At 38.1% G+C, this 15347-nt stretch overlaps 1 protein-coding gene across 1 annotated transcript; it reads left to right on the forward strand.

The window, feature by feature from the left end:
* The first annotated feature begins 1659 nt into the window (after nucleotides 1–1659).
* zgc:56493 (Thioredoxin-like) lies at nucleotides 1660–4791 on the forward strand. Its single transcript, XM_059552546.1, has 5 exons — nucleotides 1660–1808; nucleotides 3034–3138; nucleotides 3225–3290; nucleotides 4148–4213; nucleotides 4461–4791. Exons 1-5 carry the CDS (start codon nucleotides 1785–1787, stop codon nucleotides 4524–4526), a joined length of 327 nt encoding a protein of 108 aa, XP_059408529.1. The 5' UTR covers nucleotides 1660–1784; the 3' UTR covers nucleotides 4527–4791.
* Nucleotides 4792–15347: the final 10556 nt, after the last annotated feature.

A 15347-nucleotide genomic window follows, 5' to 3' on the forward strand; every position in this document is an offset into this window, starting at 1 on the left:
CTAGAGCGGAGATCCAAAACACCTAGGAAACGGTAAACAAAGCAAGACAGGCCCACTTCACAATGAACACTCTTTAGAGCTGCAAACTGATTAGATAGGAGAGGCTTTCATCAAGGTTACCCAACAAAAAATGCTAATTATAGTCTTTCTGTTAAACTGTGTTGGCTTTTAAATTGGATATCAGCCGTGTGTGTTTTCAGCATTTTTTGTCAGTCCACAAAATGTCTGCTGTTTTTTTTTCTAACTACAGTGTTTATTATTATAATTATTTTTTTATGGCATTTAATTATGGAAATACATCTGTAAAGGTTTTCATTCATCCAGGTGTTTGTAAAACAATTCAGTTAGTTTAATATTTAATTTCAAAGAACATTTTGTTGTAATACCATTCCAAAATCTTCAGCATCATTTCAGTGTTATGTGTGAACTGCTCTAAACTGGATGTTTAATTTATTCTATGTTCCACAGGATAGGATTAGGATTAGATCTCTTTATAATATTAAACTAATATTATGTTCATATATCAGACAAACTTTTAATGCTTTGCTATACAACCGCCTTCATATGACCTGAAAGCAGCTGTAAATGGAAGGCTTTCTTTCCAAATTATGGAGACAAACACCTGGAATCTCTGAATAGCTACTAGCCTGGATGAAGGATGAAGGATGCAACAGAAAGAGAAGGACAGAGGCCGTGATTGGTTTCTGTGGCAACATTGTACTCAGAGACTTCAAAGAGCCAGGCCTAATTATTCCAGATCCCATAACAACACACATCACCATCATCTCATGTATTTTCATCAGTGTTCAAAGAAAATGATTAACATGATTGAATGGGATGGAATGAGACATCACAGAGCAGGCCGAGTTGAAATGGAAAGCTGTCCAAAAAAGCAGAAAAAAAGGAACAGTGCATGGAACTAGACATGAGAATTAACCTATGTAATAAATTTAATTTAAATCTGTGTTTATTTATTGATCATTTACTTATTGTTTTTTAGTAGATATCAGTCATTACTGGCAGTCAATTAAATATATATTATTTTAACATGAGTATTCTATGAAAATGTTTTTTTTTTCCACAGCTGTTTCCAAAAAAATAAATAATAATAATTTATTATATATATAAAAAACAAATCTACACTGGGATAATAAGAAACTACTCCAATTATCAGTTCAGGACGAGTTTAATTGCAATACTAGAAAATACCAATTGCTGGCTACTAAAATGTGTTTTAATATAAATGTACAGTCACTGTAAGCTTAACACAAGTGAATTGTTAAATTGTAAATCACAGTGTGGTTTATGCAAATTTAAAAGGGGTTGTGAAAAAACAATGCAAATAACGAAGTACAGCTTAAACTATAATAATGCAAAGCTAGAACATGGATCTTATCCATATACATACCAGGTTTGACTCTTTTGTTATATGCTTTTTTTTGTTAGAAGTTGTCAAATGTTGACAATTTACTTGAAATGTTGGATTTACTTGAAATTGAACAACTTCTGTAAAACACCCGAGACATTTTCCTGGAAAAAAAACCCCTACAGAAACCTATTGCAGCAAGAATGTCCAGTGCTACTCCCACACTACAAAGAACCAAACACTGAGGCCGTTTGTGGCCTGTTGTCCGCCAGCGCGTTTCTGGGCAGGGCTTTCTGAATGAACCGATGCTTTACTACACGCTTGAGTCAGGCGGAGCAGCAGACAGAGGAGGCTCACTTCTGGGCGAGACTTCAGGAAGGTTTGTTCTTCGAGCTCGGGACAGCAGTAAAGCGATAAAATGATCATCATCATTGAAGATCAGGTAAGAGCGCTGCGCTGATTCAATGGACACATCATTTTATAAAAGTTATATATATATTTTAACTAAATTAGCAAAATCGCGCGGTACAACTTGAGGACACGTTTTGCTGACTAACTGCACGAGAGCCTTTAATTGCCCATCAAACCGATTTCTTTTATGTTTGTTGAAAATTCAACAGCTGTGTGTGAAAATTCACACAGTATTAGTAAGCAATAAACTTCAAAAATAAGTCCGTTCAGATTGTGGGTGTAAATAATATAAGGTTAGTTAGCCTATCTGCTAATGTCTAACGTAACGTTATCTAGCCTCTACGGCAACCGAAAGCTAAAATGCATAGCTTTTCCCCATAAAATTCAGCTTTCATGTGATGTTATTTGCACTGCAACATTTGTGTTGTAAAATTATGAACCAACGCGCGTGAAATCAAATGACATAACGTTAGTTCTGCGGCAGCTGCATGCCGCTTCGTTACGTAACCCTCATCTCACGGTGACTGAGTGTGGTCAAAACCTACGTTTGAAAAAAGAGTTCTCATTCTTAGTTTAACCTAGATAACTAAATTAGCATGCTCTTGTAACATTTATAATTTATTTCGGTGATCGCGGCCTGATGAGACCAAGCGCGCCATCGTCACGTGGGTTTGACTCCTCTTGAGTTTTTTTTTTTTTTTTTTGCACCGCAGCATTTGATCATTTGCCGCAGTGAATAAGGCAAATAATTTGTACAAGGACGCCATTACATGTCGGTTTATTGACTTTCTCTTACTGTTTGTTTTAATGTAATTAATTTGATTCTGTCTGTTACAGATAAATTTAGTAATTCTTACAAAAGTATTGGCCTAAGTGGTCTACCGATGTGGTGTTGTTGTAACCTAGTTAAAGAAAGCGAATGAAATAGTCAAAGTATAAGAAAAATCAAACAATTATTTTACATCCTTAAGGAATAGTTGTCCCCCAGCCAAGTAGTCCCAAACCTGTATGAATCTTTCTTTTGCTCAACACAAAAGAAGGTACTTTGAAGACCTGTTGCTCACCAAACAGTTGATGGTAGCCATTGACTTCCATTGTATTTTTTTCCTACTACTGAAATGTTTGCTTAGCAACATTTCTTCAAAGTATCTTTTGTGATGAAAGCTCAAGTGCCCACAGCAACGCAATCTTATTTTAAAGAATAGCACATTGCAATGAAGACACCGCAAACATTGATCATTGACTTGTGTTCACAGGATGGCTTTGACAAAGCTCTTGCTGAGGCAGGTGATAAGCTTGTAGTGGTTGATTTTACAGCCACGTGGTGCGGGCCTTGTCAGAGCATCGCTCCATTTTTCAAAGTAAGGAATCAACTTAAACTCACTATATTTGAGTCTTTCGACTGGACTTATTTGACCCATTTTCTCTTTGTAATTCCTTACTTCAGGGCCTGTCTGAAAATCCTTCCTATGCTAATGTGGTCTTCCTTAAAGTGGACGTGGATGATGCACAGGTGAGTGAGTGTGTGTGTGATATATATATATATATATATATATATATATATATATATATATATATATATATATATATATATATATGCTTTTCACATTTCTAGGTTTTTCAGAAGCAGAATTTGTCATAGTTGTCAAAATCTGTATAGTGGAAAGGGCAACTACACCAAAAATAATTTGTTTTCATTTACCCCAAGACTACGGTAGTTTCTATGACTTTCTTGAAGAGGAAAATAATAGAAGGGAGATAGGTGTTGAATTTGCCATCACTCCCTGAGCCTTTTTATTACAAACACTCATATGGCGGTGTTTTTTTTTTTTGTACTTTTATGTAACTTAATTCCAGGGTAGGAAAAGACCAACTATAGTTTTAGAAGTGTACACAAGTTTTGCTGTTCTCAAAAGTGCTGGCTAGAGGACAGCAGATAATGTTAGTTCGTAAATGGACAGAGAGGCCAGTGTGAAACTTTTTTTTTAGACTGAAACTGTGGTAGCCAGAAGGAATTCAATAATTATATCACCATAATTCAATCAATGGAATGGGAGGAAAAGCTTTGGCTTTTTTATGAACCGTATTGTTCATTCCCCTTCAATAATAGGTTAGGCCTAAATCCATTTAAAAATATTTAATTTTTTTTTGGTAAGAGGAATGGGTTCTTAATTTGTTGTGTTGGCTCATGATATACACCACTAGATGGTAGTAGAATTACATAAAATATGATATGGTTACATCCCAATCGAAACCAAAAGTCTGATGTTGATGCTTTCTCTAAGTGTGCCCTGCAGTTACTAACTAAAAGTTGGATAAGAGCAGGAAAGCTTCCTGAGGAATATTAAAGTGGTGTTCTGTGTTTTGCAGGATGTAGCCCAGTCATGTGAGATAAAATGTATGCCAACATTCCACTTCTACAAGAACGGGAAGAAGGTTTGTTCGGTTGACTTTCCTCTAGTTGAATTAATAAGTCACATATTTCCACAGGTCCTTAAAAAGCCTTTAGTCTTACATTTTGTTTTATCAGATTTAAGGTCATAAAAATTCTTAAATGACTCAAGAAATTGAACAAATAAGTCACATTAGTACAAATTTCAAGATATTTCTCTGTGAATATGCAGAGTTTGAATTTACTTCCCATTATTGTAAGGATGATTTAATCTGCCGTTTTCTGTTGTAGCTGGATGAGTTCTCTGGGTCCAACCAGACTAAACTGGAAGAGATGGTGAACCAACACAAAGGCTAAGCCTGATACTACCCACTCATAAATGTTTCTTGTGCAGCATAAGCTCCAATTTTACAAACGATTACACCACACTTGTTTTGTTATTCTTGAAGGACTTTCATTTTCTAGTCATTTGTCATTGATTTTAGCAGGTCAAAATCTGCCTTACAAAATCTTTCAACCATTTCAATAATGAATACCTCTGTATGTTTGTGTTCACTTGTAACTCTTAGATGTTTTTTTTCTCAACATCAATAAATGGAATAAAAAAAAAAAAAAAGAATAATGTTGATTTTGTGCTTTAGAAGATTCCAAATTTGTTATACATCAGGTATGTATTTCTCCACTACTTGTTAGTTCAATGTCCCAAGCCCTGATATAATGGATGCCTGTTGTTGGCCTTGTCTCTTTAAGCATTTTATTGTTAAAGGTTTCTCAAGTGCGTTTGTCCAAAGAATTTTATTTAACTTTATTAGCTGCATAAATAGTTTGTGGTCAGCTTGTTAATGGTGGTTTAAATTGTGGTAGCAATCATGTTTATCTAGCAGTTTCTACTCTAGTGTCTTTTAGAAGCAAGGAAATTTTACATCCTGATCAACTGGTTATACAGAAAGAGTGACTTTTTCAATGGTATGTCGTGTGCAAATTGCATCAACCTTAAATGACTTCTTGTCAAACAGTGTGTGAATGGTTCACTCTTATTTTGTTGCTTCATATGCAAATTATAAAGAAAAGAAATAGAGAAAAAAAGAAATAGACCTTTTGTGCACAGAGTAAAAGTCTTAGATCTTTGAGTTCAGCTCATGAAAATGGGGACAAAAACAAGTGTTGCGTTAATAATTTTGTTCAGTGTGTGTATATACAGGTGCTGGTCATCAAAAAGTTGATTTATTTCACTAATTCCTTCACTGATTTCAAATATTTATTTCTTTTTAGTTTTGATGATTATGGCTGACAACTAAGGAAAATCCCAAATTCAGTATATCAGAAAATTAGAATAGTACTTAAGACCAATACAAAGAAAGGATTTTTAGAAATCTTGGCCTACTGAAAAGTATGAGTATGTACAGCACCAAATACTTAGTTGGGGCTCCTTTTGTCTGAATTACTGCAGCAATGCGGCGTGGCATGGAGTTGATCAGTCTGTGGCACTGCTCAGGTGTTATATGAGAGCCCAGGTTGCTCTGATAGTGGCTTTCAGCTCTTCTGCATTCTTGGCATATCGCTTCTTTAACTTCACAGTACCCCATAGATTTTCTATGGGGTTAAGGTCAGGCGAGTTTGCTGGCCAATTAAGAACAGAGATACCATGGTCCTTAAACCAGGTACTGGTAGCTTTGGCACTGTGTGCAGGTGCCAAGTCCTGTTGGAAAATTAAATCTGCATCTCCATAAAGTTGGTCAGCAGCAGGAAGAGTGAAGTGCTCTAAAACGTCCTGGTATACGGCTGTGTTGACATTGGTCCTCATAAAACACTGGACCAACTCTAGCAGATGACAAGGCACCACAAACTATAACTGACTGTGGAAACTTTACACTGGACCTCAAGCAACATGGATTGTGTGTCTCTCCTCTTTTCCTCCAGACTCTGGGACCCTGATTTCCAAAGGAAATGCAAAATTGACTTTCATCAGAGAACATAACTTTGGACCAGTCAGCAGCAGTCCAGTCCTTTTTGTCTTGAGACGCTTCTAACGCTGTCTGTTGTTCAAGAGTGGCTTGACACAAGGAATGCGACAGCTGGAACCCATGTCTTGTATACATCTGTGTGTAGTGGTTCTTGAAGCACTGACTAGCTGTAGTCCACTCTTTGTGAATCTCCCCCACATTTTTGAATGGGTTTTGTTTCACAATCCTCTCCAGGGTGCGGATATCCCTATTGCTTGTACACTTTTTTTTTACCACATCTTTTCCTTCCCTTCGCTTCTCTATTAATGTGCTTGGACACAGAGCTCTGTGAACAGCCAGTCTCTTGTGCAAGGTGTCAAGGTGCCAGCACCTGTGTGTGTGTGTGTGTGTGTGTGTGTTTATATATATATATATATATATATATATATATATATATATATATATATAAACACTCATACATGACCTTTCGGCACATGGTTCTTTTCATGGACTTCCCGTTCTGTTTCAGAAACATCTGTTAGACCACTCAAAATGTACTGTACATGACCTTAGATAGCAAGAATGAATAATAACGAAATGGGCCTCATTCTCCCACATGCTGTCACATATTCACTCTTAAGAGTTATCATTTAGGATCTGCCTTATTTATTGTAACTTCATAACAGTTTTCAGTGGTGTTGACATTAAAAAGCAATGCTGTACAAATAGTTGTGCAGATGGCTGTTATACAAGTTAAATGAACAAAATCTGAATGTATGTAACTTTTGTCTATTAAATGAATTTTGTCATGTCCTGTCAAATGTAATATTTAAAACAAAAAGTAACAATTGTATTAAAAATTAATAACACACACTGGTGGATTAAACATTAAATTGATAGCATTTTCTTATATTGCCATTTGTAAAAACTAATCTGGGTGTTTTCTTTATAGAGGCAAGGAAAGGAGTTTGTTTTTGAATGTTAATTAATTCTTTATCTTATTTGAAAATAAAACCATTTCACTATGGTCTGTGTGATTTGTTTGGTTCAGGCGGAACCTTTCTAAAACAAGCAGGTTGTGGGGAAAGTTAAACTTTTTTTCCAGGCCAAGCTGCTTGCTTTGTCTGTTATTTTTTATTTAATTTTTTTTTCTATAACATTTCTTAGGGACCGTCCTGTTTTTGTGTTCCCATGTCAGCATGTCTTGGTCATATAAGTCATAATCCAAACCTAATTATAACCTAATTCTAGAGGACAATTAAGTCTCTAAAACCATCATAACATCTCTAACAGCCAGGGGCGTAGTTTATGGGGGGGATGGGGGGGAGGTAACCCCCCCAATATTCAAATCCATCAGTTACAACCCCCCCCAATATTTCAACATGAAAATCACAGTAGATCAAATGAAAAATATAATATGAAAAAATAGAATTCATTTATTTTGTAAAAAAAAATACTCCCCCTCCATTGAACCGATTGGTAACGCCCAACCAATGAGTCGCACTTTCACCAAAAACAAGCGAGTGGTGTTTGAATGGGAGAGCACGCCAAAAATGAAGAGAAGTTTTGCACAGCGGACTATATTTAACTGCTGGTCAGAGAGGGATGCAAAAAAAATTTAAGCATTTACTGAGAATGAGGTATGAGAATATTGTGTAATAGTTAGTACACACCACATATATTTTAGCTAGCTAATCCATTGCAGTGTATTTAGCTATAACTATCAGTATAACAAGTTACCAAAGCAGCTGTCTGTTTTGCTAGTGTATTTTTCAATAGTGTCTGTAATTATCAGCGACAAAAGTATTCACATCGGTGTTTGTTTTCTTACTAAATTAATCTGACTTTTGAACGAATTGGATGAATTAACGATTTAAGTGGCTAACTCATTAAAACAGTAAAACACTGCCGCCTACTGGCGGTTTCAATACTTAATTTCTTTCTTTTGATAATCTCTACTATGTTAGAATTTTATGAATGATGATTATACACAAATTTCATAACGTTATGAGGTGTATAATCTCTTAACATGTTTTTATAACAGATTCGAGGTAAATATAGCTGCAGGGTAGAAAAGTCAGCAGAGGGAGAGGAGGAGCAGGTGATCAGGTAAAGAAGATGCCATTCAATCAATCAAATAAAATAAAATAGGAAACAGTATAGAAAAACAGCAGCTTTGTAAAGTTAGGCTATACATTAATGCCTTTAATGTTTTAAAGATGTGTTTCCCTTTAGAAAAAAATTTAAATGCATTAAGGTGGAATGTAAAAATCTTAAAATAAATGTCTAAATGTTGTCTCTTTCATATTTGTATATGTTGAATTTGTAATCAGTTAAAGCATGTTGCCAGATAGATAGATAGATAGATAGATAGATAGATATATAGGAAGAAATAAATTATCCAATAACAATACACATAAAAAAATTTTTTTGAAAAAAATAACGGGCAGCATACAACGTTCAACCCCCCCAATGTTCAAACCAAATCTACGCCCTTGCTAACAGCCCTCACACCTGACTGGTTGTCAACAATGTTGTTCCAGGACCAAAAAGGAGCAGGAACTTTCTTAGGACCAGCAGGATGCAGGTGTTCATCTATCTTCATTCTAGCCAAACTTTATCTATTTGCAAAAGGTGTGCATTATGCAAGACATTGGTCATACTTTTTGTTGCTTCCTTGGCTTTCTTAATTCATATTCAGCACTCTTTATTTAGGGTGTTCATAAGCAAATCATAAACATGTTGTAGATATGATACTTAAGTGATTTTATTTATTTATTATTATTTTAATCAAAAGCGTATAGGCTAATGATAGTTAATAAGGAAACAGGTTAAACCTTATCATTTTGTAACATGTTGACGAACATATTGCTTATTATGTGGGCAGTTAACAGGAGCTTGTTCTTGAAGTTGTTTGTGTTGTATTTCCTCCATTATGTCCCAGGTGGTAGGGGTGATGACAACAGACAATGGGAGTATGCATTCTGGTGTATGGTTGTTTGGGGAAGGTCATACTGTCTGGAGAGAGTCTGCCTTACTGTTCTTGCTGCCAGGGCGATATATCACTGTGGACTGGAATCGAGTGAAGCAGAGGGACCAGAGAGCTTGGCGTGGATCGAGTCGTTTAGCACCTTTGATGTACTCCAGATTTTTGTGGTCTGTGATCACCTGGAAAGGATGGACTGCTCTCTCTAGACAGTGTCTCCATTGTTCAATGGCTGCTTTCATAGTCAAAAGATCTTTATTTCAACCATCATAATATCTTTCTGCCACAGATAGCTTTCTTTAAAAGAATGCACGGATATAGTTTACCAGGTTGGCCATGGCATTGTGAGAGCACTGCCTCGATTCCACAGTCAGAAGCATCCACCTCCACACTACGAACGGAAGATTGGGGTCAGGATGGGGGCTCTGGTAAACCTGACCTTAAGGGTATTGGTTGGCCTCCTCATTCCACTTGAGTTTCGATGGCTTGCCCTTTAAGAGAGATGTCAGAGGTGAAGCAACCATACTGTAATTTCTGATGAAACGTCTGTAGAAATTAGTAAACCCCAGAAATCTTCGAAGTTCCTATATCGTGGAGGATTGTGGCCATTCTGTGACTGCCTTGACCTTGGATTAATCCATCCTTACTCCTTGATGGCTGATATGATAGCCCAGGAATGATGTCTGTCTGACATGAAACTCCAATTTTTTAGCCTTGACATACAATTGGTTCTGTAGAAGTCGAGTGAATATAGTCTTGACATGGTTGATATGTTCCTCTTCAGAATTTGAGTAGATCAGGATGTCATCAATGTAGGCTATTACGTACTGGTTCAGAAGATCTCTAAAATTCTCATTGATGAATGTCTGGAAGACAGCTGGAGCATTGGCAAGCCCATACCGCATGACCTGATATTCATAGTGCCCCCTATTGGTGAGGAAGGCGGTTCGTCACCCTTGTTAATTCTGATCAGATTGTAAGCACTCCGTAGGTTGAGTTTGGTGTATATTGTAGCCTCACGGAGCTGTTCTAGGGCCGATGGAACCAGTGGCAAGTGGTATCGGAGCTTTACATTGACATTATTCAGTCCTCGATAATCAATACAAGGCCTCAGTCCTCCATCTTTTTTCTCCACAAAGAAAAACCCTACTGCAGCTGGTGACGTAGAGGGCCGAATGAATACTGAATTTAATGCCTCTTCAATATATTCCTTCATGGCTTGGTTCTCATTTCTAATCCTAGGATTACTTCATGCTTGGTGGAGTCAAAGACATACAGAGAGATCAATTCTTGATGAAATAAACAAACTTGGATAGTCACTGACTTAGTTTGATGACTAATTCTGTTTCCAGTCGAGGTATGATTAACAGCTTTAATCTTGATGGGTGGATTGCCTGGTTGTGAAAGTTGTGACTCTGAGCTGTTCTCTTAGCTTTGAAAATGAAAATTTTACTCAGTCTCAATTAATTAAAAATATGTATGACTTTCTTTTGTGAAAAAAAAAGTTCTCTCATACACTTGTATTATACTGGAAAATACTGTTATATTCTGTATATATGGTATTCTGTTGTATTCTTTAAAATTAATCTTGTGTTCCACAAAAGAAAAAAACCACAAAGGTTTTTGGGTGAATTGTTTTGTTAAATCTGCAGCTGGTGTGTCATAAGGGAGAAATCCAGTGCTGTTGGGGCTATAATTTTCACTTTCAGTCTTTATTGTTCTCAAGAGACAGTTTGTTGTTTAGACAGCAGCATACATACAAACATAATTAACCATGAAGCAGGAGCTCCAGGACCCACTGACCTGAATTATTTCACACTGCAACTCACTGTCTCAACAGCAAATGCTATTTCTAGTGGATGTTACTCACTTTCTGTGTGCCTCTCTTTTATCTGTTTTTTTCTTTTTCATTTCCCATTTTGTGTGTTTCTAAGTAACATTTAGTACAGCATGTACATTAATATCTTAACTCTTGAACATGTCATCAGAGAAAATTGCAAGGGGAGCCAAATTTATTTTGAATAAATAAGTTAAATGAATAAAAAGTAATGATCTATTTGGAAAAATAAATTATACTAAATACGGCAAAGTTCCAGAAAGTAATAAGAATTGTCAATTTTGATTACATGGTGACTTTATTATTGAAATTTCACCCTCACTTTCTGTGGTATGTGAACAGATGGTTTTGGGACACGCTTTTGGTCACTTGAATGATTATAATTTATATTTGGCTACATACAGTTTGTGAGGATTTAATCAATGAAATGACATGCACAATTGTAATTTTTTTAATCTGTCATTTAATATATAACACATACAAAAATAATATGTATTGAAATAAGTTCTCTAAACCAATTTTAGCAGGTGAAAATTTGACTGATCATGAACCCGCTGAGAGCAGCCTCACCTCGGCCATATCTTCTGGAATTTGCAGTTGGCTCTGATGTCTCTATAGTGGTTAAACTCAAGATATAAGTAGTTTTGGGTAAATCTCACGGACAGTCTTTGGTCTCATTAATCTATGATTTGTTGCAAAGTAAATAGTTTTAGCTGAGAGCAAAATTTCATACAATGCTGTATATCATTGCGCTACCTTTATACTTTTGACTGAATTGCCTTGCAATTTTTATAGTGGCTGTAGTTTTTTTTAATTAAATATTATTATTCAATAAATAATATTTTATATAAATAATACTAGTTTTTAGTATTGGGAAACAGTTGCCGTGTTTCCAACGCAGGAACTTTACCCAGGAACTAGGCACTGTGGCCTGGTACTTGGTGTTTCCACCGCAGGAACCAGGAACTAAATAAAGTTCTGGGTAAAAAAATGGCCCTCAGAAAGTCCCTGCTGGCGAGGTGGTACTTTTTCAAAGTTCCGGAACTTTCGGGGGCGGGACTTGGGCACCAAACATCCTGATTGGTTGAGTTCACGCAGCATTGGTTGAGTTCAACCACCATTTATTCGGATCATTTTCAAAATATTACTGTTATTGTGTCATGAAATGTAATTTCAAAAGTATTTCAGGTGAGAATGTAGTTGTTTTAAACTCAAATCTGTGGTTTATTTATAAAGACAGCGCCTATTTAAAAATGTGTTTTGCCAATTTTAAAAAACAGTGAGCTCCACACGATCAGCAGGAGCAAAGTGTATATGTATCCGCTAGAGCTGTAGTCAAGTCCAGCTTTGTTGAGTCCAAGTCAAGTCCAAGTCCAGGACTAGTCAAGACCGAGTCAAGACAGAGTCCAAAGAGGTTTGAGTCCAAGTCAAGTCCAAGTCCAAATGAGAGAAAAAATGGTCCTCTTCAAGACCACAGAGATTGTGAACCACTACTGATAATGTTTGTGATGCGAGAGACAGCATATCTCCTATTCTAAGAAAATAATTTTACATTATTATTTGTAATGATCAAAAAGCATGTGCAAAGTAACAACTCTGTAGGATAGGGGACTCCAAACTAGATCCTGGATGGCCAATGTCCTGAAATGTTTAGCTCCAATTGGCCTTAACACACCTATCTGGAAGATTCTAGGTCTAGTAAGAGCTTGATTAGATGGTTCAAGTGTGTATAATTAGGGTTAAAGTTAACAGGGGCGTTACACAAGATCCCGGGCCCTATGAATAGGCAGTCCTGATGGGTCCCCATGCCCCCCACCCATGAAAATATCCAGGTAAAATAAAATATATTTCTGAATCATACTTTTCAAGGGCCCTCTCTTCCTTTTGGGCCCTGGTAATGAGTACTGGTTTTACCCCCAGTCCGACCCTGGGAGCTAAACTATAAAGGACACTGGCCCTCTAGAACAAAATTTGGAACTGTAAGGTCAAATAATTTTTATGTACTTTATTTTCATTTTATTTACTTAATAATGCTGCTTTTGCTGACATTATGTCTGTGGTCAAAAATGTATATGACTGATGCCTTGGCACAGTGCACAGACACACGCAAAGCTCGGGATATGACAATTGCGCGCAGCAAGGCTAGAAGGGATACGTTTGGCTCTACTGGGCATGCACACATAAATACAGCGAAATTTTTGTCATACTGTACTAGTGCTTGCATAGACTAGTCGCGCGCTGTCGAAAACAATCGACTACTCCAGCATGCATTAACCATAATGCATAGAAAGTGTTTGCAAGTACGACGTGAATTTTAGAATTACAATATTGCGTGGAGCTGTTACTTTCTATGACCTTATGTTGCATGTAAAAATAAAATATGTAATGTAATAATTAGGGTTGTGCCTGAAGCCGAATACCTTATTCGGAATGGCACGGATAATGGCTTAAAAAACGAATAACGGACAAGGAATAATTCTGCCTGAATACTCGGCTGAAGCTGACACAGTCTGGTGTTTGCTAGATAACAGGTGAGCCAGGGGATCAGCGTGTTGTGTTCTACCATTAGGTTTTCAGGGTTACGAGGGGGTTAGGTTTTGCCTGCTGTTTTGCGCATGCGTGTGAGTGAGTGAGACAGGACTAGTAAAGTGATTATCCGTTCAGCCGTGTGTGCTTCGTATTTAATAGCTAACTTAAATACTCCAACATAACATTGGCGACAAGGATGGCTGAGTTTAGCTTACCACCGCCGGCCCCTTTTCTTCCCGTGCCTGGTGAACCGCCTTTTCCATGGGCGAGCTGAATCGATGGCTTCACGGTGTACCTCGAAGCCATGGACTATGATGACATACCAGATCAGAGGAAAATCACTCTGCTTCGTCACAGCCTCGGGGCAGAGGGACAGAGAATATATCGCGCGCTCGGCGAAGCTGAGACGTATGAGGAAGCGGTTGCTCTTCTCGCACACCACTTCACGGGCCAACAGCGAGTCATACTCCGCCGATATAAACTACACAAGCATCTTCAGCAACCGGGTGAGTCCGTGCAAGATTACGTGACTAATCTGCGTGACATGGTGCGCTCATGCATTTATGGGACACTTCAAGATCAGATTGTTCGTGATCAGTTTATTGAAGGCATACTATGTGAAAAGACTCGAGAAAAACTGTTGTTAGAACCTGACGAATTGACACTAAACCAAGCAGTTGTAATTGCACTGCAAGTGGAGGCTGCTTTGGAATGCTCAACACTACTTGCTGACGCGCACCTCCCTGTGGACGTTTCCACGCAACAGTTGCGATCTTCCTGCCATTCAGGCCACTGCCATTTACCCACAGAAAAGACTGCAGATAGCAATGAAGGTTTTCCAGTGCAGCTTGCACAGTTACAGAGAAACCAAAGCAGTTTGAGCTTCGGTGGCAACTGTGGCTCCAGTTTGCACAATTCAAAAGCCCAAAATTGCCCTGCACGTGGACAGACATGCAGGAAGTGTCTAAAAAAATCACTTTGCCAAAGTTTGCCGGTCGGCTCCTGCTACACAAGCAGCACGGAGGAGACTCTCACCTGTCCGTAATGACTACACTGAGATAAGGCATGTATCAGCTGGCCAGGCAGCTTTTAGGACGTGTACTGTGCTGCTGAAGGAGGTAAGCCTTCCACTCCTGATGGATACGGGAGCAGCGGCATCGTTGCTTAATGCCAGTACGTATCACAAGTTTTTCTCACATCTGCCATTACAACAGCCCTGCACTTCCCTCTGTGGTTATGACAGCTCTAAGATTGTGATGCTTGGCGTTCTACGGCTCTCAGTACGTTATGGCTCTAAACATCTGCCATCATTTCCCTTCTACATTACTGAGCGGGGAGCCAACCTTCTTGGACTTGATCTATTTACAAGCTTGGGATTCACACTTCAAGATGAAAAGGGCTCTGATATCCACCATGTCACCTCCACCTGGCAACAGAGATGGCCATCACTGTTCAACGGAATGGGCTGCCTTACAACATTCACCCATAGGCCTTTGGTTGACCCTGGTGTGCCGCCTGTCATACAGCCCCTACGCAGAATTCCCCTAGCCCTGCGGGAAGAAGTTACTGCGGAGCTTCAAATGATACTGGACAAGTACCCCTTACCCACAGCTGAGGAGCTGACTGCTTACTTCTATGGTTCAACAGTCTTCTCAAAACTGGACCTGCGCCAAGGTTATCTGCAGGTGCCACTTCACCCTTCTAGCAGAGATCTCACAGCATTCGTCACACACGCTGGGGTATTTCGATATACTTGTATGCCGTTTGGCCTAAGCTCCGCCCCCAGCTGCTTTCAAAAGGTAATGACCACCATTTTGGAGTATTCCTGGATGGTATAGTAGTCCATGCGCCAGATGTCCAGACCCATAACAACAGTCTCAGCA

The sequence above is a fragment of the Carassius carassius genome, chromosome 6 (assembly GCF_963082965.1).
Source record: "Carassius carassius chromosome 6, fCarCar2.1, whole genome shotgun sequence".
Lineage (NCBI taxonomy): Eukaryota > Metazoa > Chordata > Actinopteri > Cypriniformes > Cyprinidae > Carassius > Carassius carassius.

What these genes read in the sequence shown, in the direction of transcription:
- zgc:56493 (XM_059552546.1), top strand. Translation starts at nt 1,785, where the DNA reads ATGATCATCATCATTGAAGATCAG. An exon ending in TGGACGTGGATGATGCACAG is followed by an intron (nt 3,291 to 4,147) that starts GTGAGTGAGTGT and finishes TGTGTTTTGCAG; the next exon opens with GATGTAGCCCAGTCATGTGA. An exon ending in TCTACAAGAACGGGAAGAAG is followed by an intron (nt 4,214 to 4,460) that starts GTTTGTTCGGTT and finishes TTTCTGTTGTAG; the next exon opens with CTGGATGAGTTCTCTGGGTC.